Here is a 21919-nt window from a genome sequence, read left to right as displayed (position 1 = left end):
TGCTTGAATGGGCTATACTATCAGTGAAAGGATGGGCTAGAAAATCAATATCCTTGCAAAGGAGAACAAACAAGGAAATCTGTCTGTTTGTACAACATCTATAGACTGAGTGAAAAGAGTCTTTCTTGAGAATATGCACCACTTGCCTGACCTCATTAAACTGGGTACCACCTGTGCAATCGAGGAATCTCCAAGATGGAAAATAAAACAGCTCCAGTAGCACCTCCTATCACCAAGTAAAAGCAAGAGCAAATCCTTTTGGGAAGCAAGCATTCTCAACCCTGGCCTTGTAGAATTTCCACAGATTAATCCAAGTATACGTGCTTACTACAAAAACTGCTAGCAGAATAAGCAAACGGTTGACCATGGCAAAAACATCAGCAGAAACAATGGATTTATATAAACACCTATAAATTTTAGTTATTGCAATGATCAGAATACAAAATAACTAATTATAAAAGGTCTAAGGAAACAAAAAAGGAAACAAAAGCCAAGAAAGGAATGAGAGCTACTCAGAAATGACCAAATGGATTTAAAAAAGAACCTAAGAGAATTTCTAGAACTAAAAAAATTAATAATTGAAATTAACAATTCAATGAGTAGGTTAAAAAGCAGGTGTCATAGCTGAAGAGAGAAATGTGGAAGTAGAGCAAGGGCCAGTAAATGATAGTCCACCACCACCTGTCTCTGTGAATCAAATTGTATTAGAACACAAGCCACACTCATTCATTTGCATACTGCCCATTTGGCTGCTTTTGCTCTACAGTAAGAGTCAAGTAGTTGTGACAGACCATATAGCCCACAAAGTCCAAGATATTTATTACGTTTACTCTTTGCCCTTTACAGAAAAAGTCTGCTGAGTCCTGAAGTAGAAGACAGAACTAAAAATATTATATAGAATGCAGCTGGAGAAATAAGTAGATAGAATATATATTAGAGACATTAAGAGATACAGAAGATAAAATGCCTAATATATGGGTGATTGGAGTTTAAGGGAGAGCAAGATTGGAGGAGAGACAATATTTAAAGGGATTACAATATTCCAGAACTGATGACAAACATGGATCTTCATATCCCAATCAAGGTAAATTCAAAGAAATTTGTACTTACCCAATATCAGCACACGTGGATCAGAAAGCCACAAAATTCCCAAACAGGATTATTTAAAAAGAAATCCACATGTAGACATATTACTGAATAGTGAACCCACAAAACACAAAAGAACAAAATAATCCTAAAACTATTAAATCAAATCTTCCTCAAAAGAATGGCAATGAAGCCTTTTTAACCCAGGAAGTCAGAAGAAAATGGAGTACTATCTTCAAAGTTCTGAGAGAAAATAACTGTGAGCGTAGAATGTATAACAAACAAAATTTTCTTTCAAAAATGTGATTGAAACAAAGAAATTCCAAAATTCGTTACCTATAGGTATTCCATTATATGGAATTCCAAAGAATATACTTTAGGAAAAAAGTAATTTCTAAATTGAAGCAAGTATTGAGTATAAAATAATAAAAATAATGTCTAATGTATAAGATTAGAAAACAAATAAGGATATAGTTAAAATACCAGATAACATAAGCATGTAAGCCAGGAAGGGGGTGACTGGAGGGAAATGTTCTAAGGTCTCTGCACTTTTCAGAAGGAGGGGAAAATTTGCTGATTAGCATAAGATTTAAAATTTTAGTCACATACATGGTAAAATCTCAAAAGGTGAAAAATGTAAATGAGGAGAAAAAAAGAAAACAAACTGGGTGAAACAAAAAGGAGGCAAGAAAGAAACAAAAAGCTTAGAGACATGAGCCAAAAAGAGCCCAAAATAAAATGGTAGAAATGAATTTACTTATATCAATACACATGATAATTGTAAATGGACTAAACTAATTAAAAAACAGAAATTGTTATATTGGATAATTAAATCAGAATCTAGTGTGCTATTTATAAGACACAAGAATACAGAAAGACTAAAAGTAAGAATAAACATATATCAGACAAATGCCAAAAGAAGGCTATGCTAATAACCATCTAAATAAACTTTAATGTAAAATGCATTATTAATTATGAAAAGGGTCACTAAATCATAATAATAATTTCCATTCGCCAACAATATTTAATAATTTTTAAACTTGAATACACCTAATAAACAGTCTCAAAATACAAAGCAAAAATTTGCAGAAGTAGAGGAAGAAACCACCACTGCAGTGGCAGCTTTCCACTCACCTTGGTCATAACCCCACAGATCAAGCAGAAAAAACCAGTAAGAGTTTAGAAGATTTGAACCACAAAACTCCTGCTTGCCCTACCAAGCTACAGAATATACATATTTTTTCAAATGACATGAAACATTTACAATATTTAACACATAACTGGACATAAAGAAGTCTCAAGTTATGAAGAATCAGTATCATACAGATTACATTCTCTGAACACAAAGAAATTAAGTTAGAAATCAATTTTCAAGAATATAACCAAAAAAAAAAATTCACTTTCCTAGAAATTCTAAAATATACTTATAAACAACTCTGTGTCTAAGGAGAAATTATAATGGAAAGTTAGAATTACTTAGAGTGAATTTGAATCAAATACATTATCAAAATGCATATATGTAGCAAAAGCAGTACTTAGTGGAAATTTAACCTTAAATACGCATTTTAGAAAAGAAGAAAAGATGACTAGTAATGAGTTAAACAGCTAATTTAGGAAGGTAGAAAAAATAATCCAAGAAAGTAGAAGGATGGAATAATAAAGTCAAAGACAAAATATAATGAAATGGTTGACTACAAAAGGGGGCACACAGGGGAACTTTTAAGGTGATAGAACCAGCAATAGGGTGGTGAATATATGACTCTTTGCATTTGTCAAAACCCACAGAACTGTAAGAACTGTATAGCAAAAAGAGTGAACTTTACTGTATACAAGCTTAAAGAAAAAAAAAAAAATTCTATATCAACCAGGACGCTGAGGGATCCCAGGATGGAATGCATATTGTGCAAGTGACTCTAACTGTATTGTATGACATAACCTCACTAAATAGAGTGGGGGAGAAAAGAAGGTGTCATATTGAACTTTGGAAAACATTTTTGATTGGAAACTCTAAGGCCAATAACTAAAGGCCCTGTACACAGCGTACTCTAGTTGGCAAATTCTGAAACTGCTTTACACGTATACTGGGGTTGAACAAATAAGTAAATGGATGGGATGGTAGAAGACAGATTTCTCACTGTTGAAGAGAGAAGTTACGAATGAGCAAGAGAGGGTGGCTGATATGAGCTTTGTGGTATTGGACTAGAGGCGGAGACATCAGTATGCGCTCATGGCTTAGTATATATACATACATACATATCACCTAGCTGTGTCCACTCAGAGGGCCTGGAAGCAATGGCATCCCAACAGCAATGAGCATATCCATCATCCTGATCTTGGTTTCTATACACCGTTCTCTAAGAAAAGGTATCAGGGATCTTTGGAGAAATGGCTGATTCTAGGGCTGAGGCAGGGAAAAAAACAATATGAACTACGAGCATGTTTTAATACCAGAGAGTAAGAAAGTGCTCAAAAAAACACATCAAAGGGAGTCTGTCTGAAAGAGCTCTCAACGACTAAAGCTGGAACAATTTGAGCAACAAAACAAAGTAGTATTGGATTACAACCCAAAGTATAAAGTAACTATACATGAATCCATATTGACATAAACAAGTGGTTGACTAAATACACAGGGGATAAGAGACAAATCTTCATTGCAGAAGAATTCCAATTTACTATATGTAGCTAGTCCTCCCTCCAGGAATTAGGGTTTAACTCCCCTCTCTTCTTGAGTATGAGTTGGACTTAGTGACCTACATCCAAAAAATAGCACATGGAGACAGCAAAATAATATCTTTACAGTGGAAAAAGCTGGCAAACACTACCTTAACTAAGTGATCAAGGTTAACATGACCAGCTATGTCTTGTAGATATCATGTGCTCCCAGAAAGAATGAGATGAGAGGGTATTTCATTTCTTCAAAAACCTGTAGCCCCAGTCTAATCGTGAAAACGTCAGAGAAACCCAAATTGAGGGACCTTTGACAAAATATTTGGCCAGTACTCCTCTAAACTGTCAAGGTCATGAAAAACAAGGAGGAGAGACTGAGAAACTGCCACAGATCAGAAGAGACTTGAGGACTGAATGTAATGTGGTATCCTGAGTTGGATCTTGGAAAAGAAAAAAGGACATTTAAAAAAAAAGAAACGACAACAACAAAAAACCCCAATGGACTGGTGAAATCCAAATAAGGCCTCGTGGTTAGTTAAGAGTAATGTGCCAATATTGTTCTTCTAGTTTTGACAAATGTGCTGTAGGAATGTATGACATTATTATGTATGTAACATTAGACTAAGCTGAAATACTGAAACTCTCTGTACCATCTTTGCAATTTTTCTGTATATCTAAAATTATTCTAAAATAAAAAAGTTTATTTTTTCAAAAAATTAATGAAATGGAAAACATAGAAACAACAGAGTTCAACAAAGCCAAAAATTGCTTCTTTGGAAAGACCAATAAATTTCGCAAACTTCTCATAAGATGGATTGAGGGGGAAAGAGAGAGAGAAGGTAAAAATAAACACTATTAGAATGTAAAGGGAAGATATTTATAGGCAGGAAAAAAAGTATAAAAAGAACAATTTGAATAACTTAATATCAATGCATTTGAAAAATTAGATGAAATGCACTATTTCCCAGAAAATCATAACCTGACAAAATTCAGTCAGGAAATAAATGGAAAACCTGATAGTTCTTTAACTATAAAATAAACTGATGCAGTGGTGAAAAATCTTTTCACAAATAGGTCCCTAAGGCCAGATGGTTTTGTTTTCCTATTTTTTGATGTAACTTTTATTTTTTGGAATAGGAAAAATATTTCTTTCTTTATTTATATTGATGTATAGTTGATTTATAATATTATACTAGTTCCAGGTGTACAATATAGTGATTTGATGTCTTTATGGATAATACTCCATTTAAAGTTATTATAAAATATTGGCTATATTCTTGCTGTTATACGTTATATACTTATATCCTGTTTATTTTATACCTAGTGGTTTGTACCTCTCCCAGATGATTTTAAAAATGGGTTACAAAAAAAAAAAAGGCCATGAAGAACCTAGTGGCAAGACGGGAATAAAGACACAGACCTACTAGAGAATGGACTTGAGGATATGGGGAGGGGGAGGGGTGAGATGTGACAGGGTGAGAGAGTGTCATGGACATATATACACTACCAAATGTAAAATAGATAGCTAGTGGGAAGCAGCCGCATAGCACAGGGAGATCAGCTTGGTGCTTTGTGACCACCTAGAGGGGTGGGATGGGGAAGGTGGGAGGGAGGGAGATGCAAGAGGGAAGAGATATGGGAACATATTGTATATGTATAACTGATTAACTTTGTTATAAAGCAGAAGCTAACACACCATTGTAAGGCAATTATACTTCAATAAAGATGTTTAAAAAAAAAAAAAATGGGTTACCGATAAACCTTTCGAATCTCAAACAGAACAAGTGGGAAAGCTCCCCAACCCATTTTATATGGTTACAATACCTTGGATACCAAATCCTGACAAAAACAGTATGAGAAAGAAAAATAATAGGCCAATCTTGTGCCTGTTTAGATCAACACAGATCTAAAAGTACCAAACTGACTGGCAACAGTAATGGTAAATGGTTCAGACGTATATACATAGCTTTTGGGTTTTGTTTGATTGTTTTTATGCCAAAGCATCACATACTATGTTCTTTAAAAATTTTAGTATGTTGGAAAACTACATGGAGATCCAATGCAAGACCCCAAACTCCTTTCCACACTTTAGATGCTAAGAGGCTTTAAAGGTCCCAAGCTTAAGAAAAGCTACACCAGAAAAGTAGCTCTTGCTTCTGTTCATTGTTAACTTGATCTATATTCAAAGTCATACTGAAAAATCCCTTTGCTTTATCTCTTCCTCAGTGATTTACCTTCAGTAGGCTCTTTTGTGCATTGTTTCAGAAAAAACCAGGAGTTGTTTGCTGTGCATGAATGGTGTGGAGGGAAAAGAGAGAAAATTGATTAGGTGACCTTAGTAACCGTTCCCCCCAACTTGCAGCCTGGCAACTTACTTACTCTGGATGATGGGATACTTGGCTCCTGCTTCCGGCTGTATCTATGCTGCTGCCGTTAGGCCCACAATGCTTTCCAGCAACACGAGGGGCTGGCATGGAAGGGGGGTGATCCCAGAACCTCCCCATGGCTCCTTCTAATGCTTTTGGGTGGTAGTTGAAGTGAGGCACCTATTCAATGCTTTTCCAGTCTCATCTTCCTGCTTGAGACTTGTGTAAATTGTGCTGCAATAACACCACTATCAAGTTCACCTTTGCACTGTCAGTCTTTTACAGAGCAATTCCCCAAAGCTTATTTAACTACCATACCATATGTATGGTATGGTATATTTACATGATATTTTCATCATTTACAAAGTGCTTACATAATCGTATTTGACCTATTCAGGAACCTCATCAGGTAGGCAGCATCGATGATATTACTCACAAGGAACAGGTTGGGAAACTGAGGCTCAGGACCAACTGCTCCAAATGAAAGAGCTCAAAAGTGGGGGAACCTCGGCAGGAAGACAGTTGTGCTCCTAGCTCCGTGCTATTTCCAACTTAGTAAGTCTCTACCCACATTGCTCACTTTCTGTTTTTTGCCTTATTTTAAAGAGCATAATTATCTTTAGTATCGAATTCCAGCTTGAGCAGGGGTAGATATTTCTGTTCGAAAGTTTGATTGAGGCGGATTTGGGTTGTACTATGGTTTCTGATAGAATCAAAAACGGTTCCTCAGTGTAAATTTAAAAGGCCCTGGTTGGTAACTTACCTCTTCCACCTCTGCGCACATATCACCTGGGATAAAATCTGTCAGGTTAGCCATGTAAATTTCAGCCATGTAAATTTCACCTTGCAATGACATTTTATCTGGTTGCTCCCCTGTCCCAGAAGTGAGTCTCTAGATTCACAATGGGTGTGATACCTAGACTTAATTTCTCTAAGTCATATATCAAAGACTAGAATTAAGAACTGGTAATGAAAATTCTTGATAAGCCTATTTGATGCAGTCTTCTATGATGGGACTCAAAATATGCATCCTTGTCTCCAATTAAATGAGAGGCAGGAAGTTGAGGCATGATTTCTGAAGTGATAGGTAAGAGGAAATGTTATGATCTCTGAAGACGGAGGTACTGTGATATGATGATTTGACTGATTCCCGTGAAGGTTGCCTATTACTCTGTGATATGATCTGGAATCCACAGAAAGTAGGGATTGCTTTCCATATAAATTATAGTCACGCTGTACTCCCTGTACCCTGTACTCGAAAGCTCGCACAGCTGAGCTGGCCTCTGCCGGGTGTGTAGCAGCTCTGAGACGGCCCCGCTAGACCGCGCAAGAGTCAGCGACCCCACTGCATCCCTTACATTAAACAGGGACATAAAAGCCATTTTGTGCTGCTGCTTTAGTTTCTCCACCCTCAGCCTGACTCACAACACCAAGATGTCTAACCACGCACATCAACCTGGAACTTTGCCCTACAGGCATCGTCTCGGAAAGCCTCTTTTCTCCTCGCTGACGGTCCTCCGCGGCGCTAACGCCGAGTGCGGGCTGTGTTCTTCACGGCCGTACGTGGCTAGCATCCTGCACGAGTGGGTCGGTTTCTGTCCTTGGCTCACTTTTCTCTTTCTTCCTCGGTCCTGGTACCAGCCAGACCTTTTCTGTTTAACTCTATTCTTTTACTCCTGAAACACTCGGAGTGCTATTCAGAGACGCTGTGTCTGCAGGGAAGGCACACGCCTAAGCGCGCTCAGCGCCATGTGACACGATGGGCTCCTGGAAACGGTTCAGATCCAGACAGCACTGCTGTCCTTCGCGTCCATCCACAACAAAAGGCAGTCTTCTTTTCTTTTGAATTTTTGACAGAGGCGGTTCAGGTAATGAGCAAAACGACTCTTTGAGTGTGTGTCTTGACAGATGGAAAGATGATCTTAACAAGAGAATACGGCAAACACTGTAGAAAAGTCAGACTTGACATTGACAGTATTTTTAACGGAAGTCTGTATAAATATCAGATGCCACAGACAGGGATGAGAGAAGCTTATTTTCACAAGGGGAGGTTGCTAAAACCCAGAATATTCTATTAGCAAAGAAATTAAGAATATAATTACTTACACGCTGAAATATTTCCACTGAGCAACTACCTATTTTTCACGTTTTTCCTCCTCTTACAATTTACATGCTTGCGGCTGGCTGACAAAGGGAAACATACCAGAATAATGACTAATCAATACTGATAGAGTATTTTATAATTATCCAGGACCTTCACCTTAATATTTCCCCTTTTCCATATGAGAATGCCCATTTCAGAAATGTTAAGTAATTTGCCCAACATGGGGCAGCTTGCAAATTTCAGAGCCAAGATGCAAGTAGAGATCTTTTGCCTCTTTTAATTCTTTCATTGAGACAGCATGACATCTCTGAATGACATCTGTTAGACTCTAAACATTATAGGAAACATTATGCCTTTTGGGTTATCTTAGAATATTTCTACCCTAACTGAGGTTCAAATTTCCCTAAAACCTACACTCCTTCCTTTCTTTTTTTCTTAAGTTACATATGACCTAAATGCTGAATCAGAGACGGACTCAAATTTCTATTCTAAAGCACCACCCAGAGATACCTTCATAGGTATACATTTTAACCTGGAAAATGAATTTAATGTGTAATATTAAGTATAATATATGCACGAACGTATAAACATACCTTACATTATATTTTACAGTGTACCATCATAAGGAAAACAATAGTTTACAGAATAGAAGTAACTATGGCAACCCACAGGTTCAAATCAGGCTGCCTCCCAGGTGGTGGCAGCAGCTCCCAGTGGCCTCAGTAACTTTCCATTAAAATGTGTCTCAAACACATACATTTTGGGGGCACATAAGCTGAATTTCCCACTTCAATTTAATTTTAAATTAAATTCTCAATTTAATTTTACCTTTCTGTGTTAATGACTGAAATAATCTGATCATACAGGGCTCTCTGGGTTTGCCTGTTCCACTGTAACCTTTTCATCCTCTTGCATTTCAGAGTGCTGCCTAACACTGGGGGGGCCGAGCTTTTGATATCCATTGGTCAGGAGGAATTAAGACAGTGCCCAGAGAGATACGAGACAGTGTCTACTATTGTACAACAGCCCCTCACTTTGACTATCAAAGGTTACCATCTGGTTATCCTCACGGTCCCCCGCTTGCCCTGCCACCTCACCCAACACCCCCCGCCACCCCGCCAAAGTTTGCTGAGTGTGGAGGGTTTAGCTTGGGGTAATAGGAAAAGTGACTAAACTCTGTGACATTCCCCTAATTTCCAAGGAAGGCTAAGTTCCATCATGAGGTGAAAGTCTGAAGAAATTCTGAGATTAGGATCAGTCTTATTTTATCGTAGGATGAGAAAAGGCAGCAGTGGGGACTTCAGCAAGTACTTATTCTACACCCACAATATGCAAGGCACTGTGTTAAGGTTTACAGAGAGTAATAGGGGAATGAGAAGTAGTTTTTGCTTTTAAAATATGATCTAGTGCAGTAGAAGCAGGCGTGCATGTGCGCGAGTGTGTGTGTGCATACAAGTATACATGATAAAGTTTATAACTACAGGTACAAGGTCTGTAGTGTTTGCTTGAGTTAACAGAAGTCTTCTCAGAGGAATTTTGTGATATCTGACTGTTTAAAAACTTGAAAAAAGAAACCTTACAGGGAGGATAAACAGGTTGTCTCGGGTAAAGATTATGGAGCGCAGAATACCGGGACTTCAAACGAGGTAGACAGAACATGATGATATTGGAAAAACCCGATACGTGTAATTTATTTTTAATTTATTAATGAAATGAGAGTCACCGAAGGCTTTTGCAAAGGAGTATGGTAAAAGTTAGCCTGTAATTTTGAAGGTGATTGCTAGACTAATGTGGGGAGGAAAAAGCAGTAGAGAGATGAATAAAGGTAGATAAGCAAGAAAAAATAAAGGCCAGAATTAGGGTAGACACAACGGAAATGCTAAAAGACAAATCTGAGGAGTACTGTAAAGACAATATTGTCATTGGCAACAAAATGGGGCTACGAGGTAAAAGGAAAAGATAAATGAAAGATGAATGGCCATTACTGGAAGTGATATTAATACAAATAACAAAGTCATTCATTCATTCATCAAGTATTTACTGAACACTTACTTTGTGCCTGAGTGTTACTTCTTGTCAGGCACTCTGCTAGGAGCTCAGAGAGGTACAGGAGCTCGTTTCATGAGATGATGGATTTAGTTTTAAATGTGGAGAGTTTAAGCATCAGTAGAAGATTCAAGCTGCCAGTTGTAGATAGAGATCTGTAGCTTAGGAGAATAATTGGGTTGGAATTATCTGTACGAAGAGAGGTCATAGTTGAAGCTGTGGAAAGTGGCAAGATCACCAACACAGAATTTTTCACTGAAGTAGAAAAAAATTCTCAGAAAGAAGAGAGCAAGTTCAAGAACAGACGTGAGAAAATGCCACACTTGGGGTCTGGAGAAACACGAACTATTAGCAAAGAGACGGCCAAAAAAAAATGAAGATAATAGAATAAAATAAAAAGAGGAGCGCTGAGATAGCTGCATCAGGGAAAATGAGCAGCATTTACAGAAGCACGGGGTCTTGGATATTCCACAGCGCCAACTTTCCCATGAGAGTAAGGAGGGTGGAGCTGGAGAAGGCAATCCATTTCAAGCAGCCTCACCGGCAAGTGAGGAGCTGGGGGCCAAACAGGGGAAATGGTGAGAGGAGTTTGGTGGGGAAGAGAAAGAGAATAATGGAAAGGTAGCTTGACGGGATAATAATACTTAAGACAATGTAAACTATCCCTTAACAATTTTTTGACCACTCGCAAGCCAGGCACTGCTCTAAGTGCTTGATATACACGAATGCATTTAATCCCTATCACAACTTATGATCTCTGAGAGAGATACTATCTTATGTCTTTCTTACAGATGGGGAAATAGAGACAGAACTCGATGAAGAAACTTGCCCTACCTCACCTAGTTAGCAAGTATTACCGCTCTGTTATGTTGTGCGGCTAGATGAAGCTCAGGCTTGTGGGAAGAAAGGAAATATAAAGAGGGGGAGACAGAATAACGGGTGAGGCAAGGTACAAAGGGGATGAGATAAAGGGTATCTCCTTTATGGGAGGAGCCCCACCTAGCGAAGGTTCCCTGGAACAAGATTGGGAGGAGACAGGGAGCAAGGTGGAGAGATTTTTAAGGTCAGAGATGCACAGTAGCGGGGGGCCTGCATTAGGTGATATTTTGCCCTTTTGGTAAAACAAGAGGTGAGGTCACTGGCTCAAGAGTGCTAAAAGGGGATACTTGTTCCTCAAGTATGGATTAGGGAAGGGGCTGGGAGGAGACTCTACATAAACCCCATTATTTATCTCGCTTTATCCATGAACACTTGTTCCACAGTGGAAAAGCAAGAATCATTAGGTATACACAAACCTGTCGCCAAACCCTACCCAGACATCCACACGCATTACGACGGAAATACAGATGACACTTAAGCTGGGCAGACCCTAATACTAGGTGGTACATAAGAACTAAAAGGCGACTTCTAATCTCATAGCTTCTCTCCCTCTCTGTTTCAAGTGGCTTTAATGCCAAAAAGAAACATAAAGTGCAGCCCACCTAAATCACTGGCATATTGATGTACATTTTTCCTTTGTGGGTTTTTTTTTTTCCCTCTTGTAAGAAGCGTTTGCTATTTAAAATCTGTTACTAGGTGATAATAGCATTTTTCTCTCTTCCCAAGTCACCCCTCCACATTTCACTGTGTGTCTGCAAGTAAAAATACCTGTTGCCATGCACATGAGAGGCGCAGAACGCAAAGCTGTAATGAAGCAGGGTTGGGTCAATGACAGCACCGTTTTCTGAATGCTCCATCAGTTCTGTAAGGTAGCAGAGGTGTCTGTAACAGCCTCTCACGCCATAACGGGCACAGTACTCATCCAGCACAAAGACTTGGCCAGGGCTAAACCACCCCTGCAAAAGGAAGAACAGAAATATATATATATATATTTTTTTTTTCTTTTTCTGTACCAGGATTTGCTTTTCTGTAGGAACTGTTAGGCATTATAAGCAGAAGCTGCGTTACAGTGTCTTTTGACAATATTTTTTAAATTAGTAGTATGTTTCCTATTGTTTTCCAAAGAGCGAATGTCATCGATTTTGGAACTGATCTGGGCCACTGACAACGTGAAACCATCCTGTCCTTATTGCCACAGTGAGGCATGGGCAACCTGTTCTCCTCCACTGTCACTCAAAATTACTCAAATTTATTCACAGCATCTAAACTGTCAGTCACAAAGAATGACATTACAAAAAACTTCAATCTCTATATGAATCAATTAAAAAGAGAATGGTAAAGCAGACATGATAACTGAAATTGCCTAGTTTCCAAAAGCATTTTTATAAAGTGAACTAAGAGAATTTCAGTAAGTCTAGCAGTGGTAAACATGTACTATTTGGGTGTTTAAATATTTGGGATATTGTTCTCATTCTACTGTCTTTCTATGACCAATACAACAAAGTTAATGTTTTACAGCAGTAGTTCCTGGTTCTCTTGAAATGAGATGTTAGGATGGGTGTGTATGTTGGCTAACAAGAGACGGCCAGGTTAGGTAGAGCTGGTTTATAAAATATTTCAGTGGATTATGTGGATTAATTTAATATAAAAAAGAGAAAGAAGGCGGAATGGAGAGTTTTCAAAGGGGGCAGCATAATTGTGCAAGAGAAGGAAAAGAATAGTGAGAAATACAGAAAGATGAGACTGCAATAAAAAATAACTAAAAAGGAAGAGGAGAAAAAAGAAAACCAGAATACTACTTACTGTGGTGATAGTATAGGCACTGTACCAGACATATTATGTATATATTTAATATTTAGAACCATCATGCATAGTAGTTACTATGACTCCATGTTACAGATACAGAAGCTAAAGTTCAGAGGTAATCAGTGAATTGCTCAAGACGACAGTGCAAATCCGCTGCTGACCATGATTTACATCCAGGGTCATCTTGCGCTCAAACACTCTTTCTAATCACACCTACCCTCTAGGTGCAGTTGAAGACACACTGTAGTGTTCTCCTCACACTTCATATGGCACGTGAGGTCATCCACATAATGAAAACGACTTTTGACAGTTCAGGAACTAACCCCACAGAGTGGAATCCAAGAGGAAAGTGTTCTTATTGATGATCAGTCTACGTGTGCTTGTCCACAGAAAGATACATTAGGGTTTTGTGATGACTTGTTTTACTCTCCATGTAATTGTAAAGTCTGGGCTGGATCGGGTTTAAGCTACACAATTACATGTTGAATAATAGGTACTTAAAAAAGAGTCTATAGATGAATTAATGAACCATCAGTGTGATCATGGCAATAAATTGTTTAATTTCTTCCTGTCTACTGAAACATTTCTGATGAACTGAGAGCACATCCTGTCTAAAATCTTATTTTAAAGACAGTGTAACTTTACTGCATGCAGCTACCATGTTCAGTAGCCAACAGACTAAGTGGTGATAGAAATAGGGATATTCCAGCTGGAGAAATTCCAGAGGAACTGCCATGAACAAAAATCCTTGGATATAAAGGTACATAACGATTTTTAGGCTATAGTTTAATGCCCACATTCTAAGGAGTCAAGCATTCCTTCTAAATGTAAATTATACTTTGTATCTCGAATTTTGGCTGGTTTAAACATAAAGCAGCAGTTTAGCTACTCGATTTAATGTCTTTTTTTTTTTTTTAAGGAAATTCAAATTATCTTTGGAGGGTTAGATGAAACTAAAGCTTTCCTCTGTTACATACAGCCCCTGTCATCGTATTATTTATTGCACTGTTTCTTTTCCCTGTCACTTAGATTGTCTTTCTAGGAACAAAAGGGAGACATGAATAGTATCACCATTAGGTGAGCAGAATTTAAACCTTAAAATGTCTGTACAGGTGTTAGTAAATCCTATCACAGAGGTTTTTTATCTTTAGTAAAGCCTTCTATTTTCATACCAGCTTCTCCGGAGGGGCTGAGAAACCACAGTTCAGAATCTGCTCGAGTCCACTCTCCTGTCTATTGAGTGGCACAGCAGTGGTCTTCAAGTGTATAATTTTCAAATTGGGAAGCAATCGATTGGAATCCTTTATCCCTAACTCCAACTACAGTTATTAAATGAGTCAGGGATAAAAGGCCGCTTCATAACAAGTATTTCTCACTTTTAAAAATCTTTCACTCTAACCTATAGGGGACGAGATAGACAGATTTGTACTAACCAAGCAAGAATAGGAATCGTTCAGTCTGTGATCCAAAGTCTGCCTCTGGAGTATTCTAAAAAGGAAGGCGTGGTCGAGCTTGCAGGGATTCGCAGAAATAAACTCATCCATACCATGTTTCTGAAAACGGTCTGCATCTGTAAATTCAGAAAGGCATGTACAATACATTTATTTTTCTGGTTTAATAACAGGCAAACGTGGTTTTTGAACAACACAAAATGCATGTCTCATGATAACAGATGACTACTTTCCATTACATAAAATATGATGCCACGAATTCAGCATATAACCATAAAATGCAACATTTTTTGGAGCCTAAATAAAAATGACAGGGAAAAATCTGCCAATCATTTGGAATGAAGGAAATTCTATTCACGTTCAAAGCTACTTCAAATATCCATCATAGAAATAATCTTTTTTCCCCCAATTTAAGAAAAGTTGATGCATCTGAAGTATACATTTACTGCAGGAACTGCCTGGAAAAGAACCCGGGCCTATTTATAAAAAAAAAAACCGACAACGATGGCTAGAAGCCTGCTTTCCAAATGGCAAACTAGGGCAGAAATGAACATACTAGCTTCAGCTGGATCACTTCCAGTCTTTTTTTGTAGGGAGCTTTTAATGGGACCAACTTTAATGGAGAAATGGCAATGAATGCTCTCAGGCTTCAAGTTTAAGAGACATGAAAAAGGGAGCATCATGTTTGTGCAAATATGCAGACAAAGCACAACGTCCCAAATGGCACTTCAATCAAAGACCCAAATTTATTGTTCTTTACAGATTGCATCTTTCAACGCCTATAGACCCTGCGGGTTTATCAAAAGGCAAGCTTTTATGATTGCTTTCATTAATGGTATGTTTTGTCAACGTCTTCAATGTGAGTTATTTACTAAGGAGAGAGAGAGAGAGCCACACAGCACCCGAAAGGAGTGCTGGGTGTTACTACATTAGCTCTGTTAGAGATGTCGCGCATATTGGGCAAGCAATCAGTTATCAAGATAAAAGTGGGCTCTCCTCACAGTGGTAGAGCTGAGACTCCATTGTTCCTTAAAATTCACGGATAGATCTCATTACTGCTCATCACAAGAAGCAGAGTCCTAAATGTAAGCTAAATGTAGTTTTTAAAAACCTATATGGTCCAACCCTAAAACTGCAAAGGAAAGGAGACAAAAGCTTATTGATTAAACCCAATTATAGAGTCAGGCTCATAATAAAACTCAATATTGATCTGTGGACATGATGCTAACATAATCAGTCACATTTAGATATTTAGCCCAGATCATATTGATCCATGTCAAGTTCAACTTTCAACCATATTTGTGGACGGAAGAACTATATAATTCAAGCTGAAGGGTCTTCAGAATCACATGTAAAAAGAAAAGATACACAAACTAATTTATACCTCACGTCAGTGACAGATATCAAGAGGTGAATGCAGCAAGCAAGCAATGAATGGCCATTCATCAATGATGTAAGGTATACAGTTATGGTTCATGGAGAAAGTAGCATATGTATTCTTCTGCATTTAGTAATTACTTATCTGAATGATTAAATACATTACATGTGGTAATTAGTGCTAGTTGCATGAACACTAAACTGCTTTTCCTGAACTGAGAAATGAGATAATTCAACTTCTCCTGTATTTTATTCTTATGTCTGATAGTCTTTTAACATAAAGTTAAGTATATGATAATGTGAAATAATATCAAATGTGGAGGAAGAATATTGACAAATGCAAGGCATACATATGATAAAATCAGAAGATTTTGTATTTTAAAGAATTTATCTTAGAATCTTCATCTCTCCATTTATTTGAGTAAAAAAAAATCTTTAGTATCACCTTTATGAAATTAAATTACTAGTTTTATAAAACATCTGCCGAATTTTATTCATTATTTCTTTCACCAGAGAAGGTTATAACAAGAAGTTAAAAATAACACCCATTAATGGTTTATGTGTTGACAAGAGGATATGTAATAAACTTCAGAGAAAAAAATCCATAATTCTCCTTTTACTATAAAGGTTTGTAGAAGCAAATTCTTATTTTAAAATAATGGGTATACAGTCTTTAAATAAGATACACAAGTTTCTGAAAAAAACTGAGTCTATAGTTCATTTCCATAATTAAATCATATTTTCAAAAATAAAGGTACCTTACGAATTATCTTCCTTATGAAATATAACTCAAAACCATATATTATTTAATGTGAGAAACCTTTCCAAATCACACACATAAGTGGAAAAGTACTTTTCTAGCAAATACTATTACTGATAAAAATAATATTTATGATAGCAATTTAAGTCACAAACATAGAATGTATACTGACGGTGAAAGAACATACAGGCAAACAAACCCACTAAAATTTTTATTAAAAACAACAACAACAACCTACAATCTCTTCAGGGCTGTAAATTCTATGAAAGTGAAATGTACTTTCTATGTCATCTGATCAGCACAATTCAAAATATTTTATGTAAATAAACTTCACCATGCACTATTTTACCATTAGTTTCCATGAATTTATGAATAAATTAGAAAGGCAACAGTTTTGATCTCCCTGTGTGGGAAACCTTTCATTTTAAAATTCTCTCATGGAACAAACATATGGACACCAAGCGGGGGAAGGGGGGGGGTGGGGGTTGGTGGTGGTGGGATGAATTGGGAGATTGGGATTGACATATACACACTAATATGTATATAACAGATAACTAATAAGAACCTGCTGTATAAAAAATAAAATTCAAAAAAATAAAAAAATAAAATAGAATTCTCTCATGAACTAAAGTAAAATAGGAAAATAATTATCATTAAAATAGCTAGTGTCTTATTTTTATAAAAGAATATTTTCATATAGTTTTCTCTTGGCATAACATGTCTTTATTAACTGTGAGGGTAACACAGAGTTATCATCTGGGTCAAATGGAAAACATGCTTTCAATCAATTACATAACCAAATCCAAGGCTTGGAGACTTGCTTTAAAACTGAGGTATACTCGATCATCTTCAATTCACGTTCATCATAACACAAAATTATGGTGACGAGTCTTAAACGGAAAATTATTCATGGCACTAATCAAATGTTCAATGACAACTTAGTTCAGTTCAGTTTGTCTGCTGAAACAATATAAGGAAATCATCGAAAGAAACCAACAAGATAAGAGCTAAAACAATGTACTGTAAAACTGTCATATATTGTGATGATTAACCTGTGGACTAAGTACAGATGTTGGACATGATAAATGAGGGTACTGGTGGAGAGTTTCTATGGTAACAGTTGGATACATGCTCCAGCATCTTTAAGTAGTACTGTCACCAGGTGTGGTAAAAGTGGATGGAATAAAACCCAAATTGAGAAGGATTACTATTTGCTATAGATTTAAGAAATTATAGAGGCTTTACTCAAATGGGACCTGAAAATTTAAGTTTTTCATTAGGGTAATAGCTATTGGAATTCAAGAGAAAAGAATAATAAGCAGGTTCACGGTATCAATTTAAACAGTTAACAATGACTTGCAAATAGCTAGCAGAGAAAACCATGTGAGGTCTACTAGCAAGCTGGCAGGTCCCACTGTGGTGGGAGGGCTATTTGGTGGGCACAGCCAGCTCCTATGTGCTCAGGAACCCAAATCCCAGGAAGGGCACCTAAGTCAGAAATCAGAATGTGAGAAGGGTAAAAATTAACTGAAATGTTTCTCTTCCTTTGCAACTAATTCTAAGGATACTGCGTGCTTTTCTTTTTCTTTTCTTTCCTTTCCTTTCCTTTTCTTTCCTTCCCTTCCCTTCCCTCCCCTTCCTTCCTTTCTTTTTTTTTTTCTTTCTTGCTGTTCCTGGTAGTGTGAGAGATTAGGGATATAAAAGGGAAAGGGGAAGAAAAAGAGAGTTGGAGGAAGGGGCAAGAACAGGACGTCACTGTAGAAGAGGAGGCCATTTATCAGCCTTCTGAGACCACTCAGGTGCTTGGTCCCAGGCCTTGGACTCCAGTACCGAAAGGACTAAGAAGACGGTGCTGCTAGCTAAGAGCCTGTCTTCTCTGCAAAACCTTGAGCTAAACTAAGCAGCATATGAACCTCTGAAATACAATAACTTGTTTTAAAATTATCCTGTTTAGGAGTTTGCCTGTAGCTGCATTTACCACTACCCACCCCAATTAGACTTTCCTTTTAGCACCAACTCTCACTGAGCTTGAAAATTTACAGCAAGTTAAAAGTGGCACAGAGAAGTACCACTTCTCTTTTTAGAGCACCCATATAGCCTTCAATAGGAAAAGTTTAATGTTTTAAAATTTTATGCAGATTATCTTGTTGGTATGTTCACGTACATATGGTTTATGCTGAAGACCTAACAGAAAAGGTTGGTAGATATATTCATGAGGGGTCTGTTCATGCCTCCATTATTGACCCAAATAATTTCTTGGCTTGTTTTGGTTAATTGATTAAAAATGAATATATGGATTTACACATCTTACTTTCTGCAGCAAATAACAAATAAATAATACTTTTATATGATGACAATTTTAACAAACACATACAGACCTATAATCATAGGCAAAGTACACAGATATTCAACATTTATTTGAAATAATATATTCAATATAAAGTGGGACATACTTTACTGATGAAGGGTGAAATTTAACTTACTAGATCAATGAGGAGAATTAGCTTATGAAGTTAAATAAGTTTACAGTCTGATTTAAGAATTTTTTAAAAGTTTGGCTAAAATTGAAGAGAAGGTAAGTACTCTGGTTCATTTTTGACATTGATTTATTATTGAAAGTCAACTAGTACTGTGTTGTATTATATTATGTAACATACACATTATATGTGTGAGAGGAAAATGAAAAAAAAAAAAAAGGTGCCTGCACAGTATTTTGTTTGGGGACAGCAAAGAAGGACAGTTTAACTAAACAACGTCTATCCATCTGGCAAGAGGCATACTGAAGCAGAAAAACTCAACAGTACTCCCCCAACCTCACTCCAATTCACCCTTTTGCTTAGAATTTCTGTAGATCTTGAAAGTCAAAGAAATATGGATGTAGAACAGATACACTTATTGGATAAATCTATAAATACACACCATTATATATACTTTTTAAAAGATAATAAGGTTGTCTCCTAATAAGTTAGATTTCATAAATTTATAATTTTGTTCTGACTATCCCTAACCACTTGGTATGCTTTAAAAATGAGCTTTTCTTTTTAAAGTTATAACATAGATACTTTGTAGAAATTCAGGCAAGAGAGGCAATGAATTAGCAACCAATCCCTCCAATTAAACGCATCCACTGTAAATATTTTAGGTATCATTCTACATATATTTAAAAATCTTTTTTAATAGAGTGAAAATAGCATCACATATATAATTTAGCATTTTTCTATACTAAACATTACAGAGAATTTTTTGCATGCTGTTGTTAACACCTTCATAGCCATTTCCTTTATGCCCACATGAATGAAAGATATTAGTTTGTTTCTACTTTCCTGTTGTGGCAAAAATAAACATTTCTGTTTTATAAATGGTAAAGTTAATGTAAATATTCCAGGTTTCCCTAGAAAGCAGTATCATGACACTGTAAACAAGATCATGATATTACTTTAAAAAATCCTATCATTATATGACAAACCCACAGCCAACATCATTCTCAGTGGTGAAAACCTGAAACGATTTCCTCTAAAATCAGAAACAAGACAAGGATGCGCACTCTCACCACTATTATTCAACATAGTTTTGGAAGTTTTAGCCACAGCAATCAGAGAAGAAAAAAAAATAAAAGGAATACAAATCAGAAAAGAAGAAGTAAAACTGTCACTGTTTGCAGATGACATGATACTATACATAAAGAATCCTAAAGATGCTACCAGAAAACTACTAGAGCTAATCAATGAATTTGGTAAAGTTACGGGATACAAAATTAATGCACAGAAATCTCTTGCATTCCTATACACTAATGATGAAAAATCTGAAAGGGAAATTAAGGAAACACTCCATTTACCACTGCAACAAAAAGAATAAAATACCTAGGAATAAACCTAAGGAGACAAAAGACCTGTATGCAGAAAACTATAAGACACTGATGAAAGAAATTAAAGACGATACAAACAGATAGAGAGATATACCATGTTATTGGACTGGAAGAATCAACACTGTGAAAATGACTCTACTACCCAAAGCAATCTACAGAGTCAATGCAATCCCTATCAAACTACCAATGGCATTTTTCACAGAACTAGAACAAAAAATTTCACAATTTGTATGGAAACACAAAAGACCCCAAAGAGCCAAAGCAATCTTGAGAAAGAAAAACAGAGCAGGAGGAATCAGGCTCCCTGACTTCAGACTATACTACAAAGCTACAGTAATCAAGACAGTATGGTACTGGCACAAAAACAGAAATATAAATCAATGGAACAGGATAGAAAGCCCAGAGATAAACCCACGCACATATGGTCACCTTATCTTTGATAAAGGAGGCGAGAATATACAATGGAGAAAAGACGGCCTCTTCAATAAGTGGTGCTGGGGGCTTCCCTGGTGGCACAGTGGTTGAGAATCTGCCTGCCGATGCAGGGGACACAGGTTCGAGCCCTGGTCTGGGAAGATCCCACATGCCGCGGAGCAACTGGGCCCGTGAGCCACAACTACTGAGCCTGCACGTGTGGAGCCTGTGCTCCGCAACAAGAGAGGCCGGACAGTGAGAGGCCCGCACACCGTGATGAAGAGTGGCCCCCGCTCGCCGCAGCTAGAGATAGCCCTTGCACAGAAACGAAGACCCAACACAGCCAAAAATAAATAAATAAATAAATTTATTAAAAAAAAAAAAGTGGTGCTGGGAAAACTGGACAGCTACATGTAAAAGAATGAAATTAGAACACTCCCTAACACTATATAAAAAAATAAACTCAGAATGGATTAAAGACCTAGAAGTAAGGCCAGACACTATAAAACTCTTAGAGGAAAACATAGGCAGAACACTCTATGAAATAAATCACAGCAAGATCCTTTTTGACCCACCTCCTAGAGAAATGGAAATAAAAACAAAAATAAACAAATGGGACCTCATAAAACTTAAAAGCTTTTGCATAGCAAAGGAAACCATAAACAAGACGAAAAGACAACCCTCAGAATGGGGGAAAATATTTGCAAATGAAGCAACCGACAAAGGATTAATCTCCAAAATATACAAGCAGCTCATGCAGCTCAATATCAAAAAAACAAACAACTCAATCCAAAAATGGGCAGAAGACCTAAATAGACATTTCTCCAAAGAAGATATACACATTGCCAACAAACACATGAAAGGATGTTCAACATCACTAATCATCAGAGAAATGCAAATCAAAACTACAATGAGGTATCACCTCACACTGGTCAGAATGGCCATCATCAAAAAATCTACAAACAGTAAATGCTGGAGAGGGTGTGGAGAAAAGGGAACACTCTTGCACTGTTGGTGGGAATGTAAATTGATATAGCTGCTCTAGAGAACAGTATGAAGGTTCCTGAAAAACTAAAAATAGAACTACCATATGACCCA

The 21919-nt window shown here is 37.0% G+C and overlaps 1 protein-coding gene across 24 annotated transcripts in view; it reads right to left on the bottom strand.

Annotated features, from left to right (window-relative positions):
* CADPS2 (calcium dependent secretion activator 2) overlaps nucleotides 1–21919 on the bottom strand; it is a 539668-nt gene that overhangs the window by 148068 nt on the left and 369681 nt on the right. For all 24 annotated transcript variants that reach the window (XM_036862873.1, XM_036862885.1, XM_036862874.1 and 21 more), the window contains 2 exons: nucleotides 14388–14524; nucleotides 11917–12104 (listed from right to left, as the gene is read on the bottom strand). In XM_036862873.1, coding sequence (XP_036718768.1) covers nucleotides 11917–12104; nucleotides 14388–14524 — 325 coding nt within the window. The remainder of the gene's footprint in view (nucleotides 1–11916; nucleotides 12105–14387; nucleotides 14525–21919) is intronic.

The sequence above is a fragment of the Balaenoptera musculus genome, chromosome 9 (assembly GCF_009873245.2).
Source record: "Balaenoptera musculus isolate JJ_BM4_2016_0621 chromosome 9, mBalMus1.pri.v3, whole genome shotgun sequence".
In the NCBI taxonomy this organism is placed as follows: domain Eukaryota; kingdom Metazoa; phylum Chordata; class Mammalia; order Artiodactyla; family Balaenopteridae; genus Balaenoptera; species Balaenoptera musculus.
Note: the sequence above shows the minus strand (reverse complement) of the source record. Positions and strands in the feature narration are given on the sequence as shown.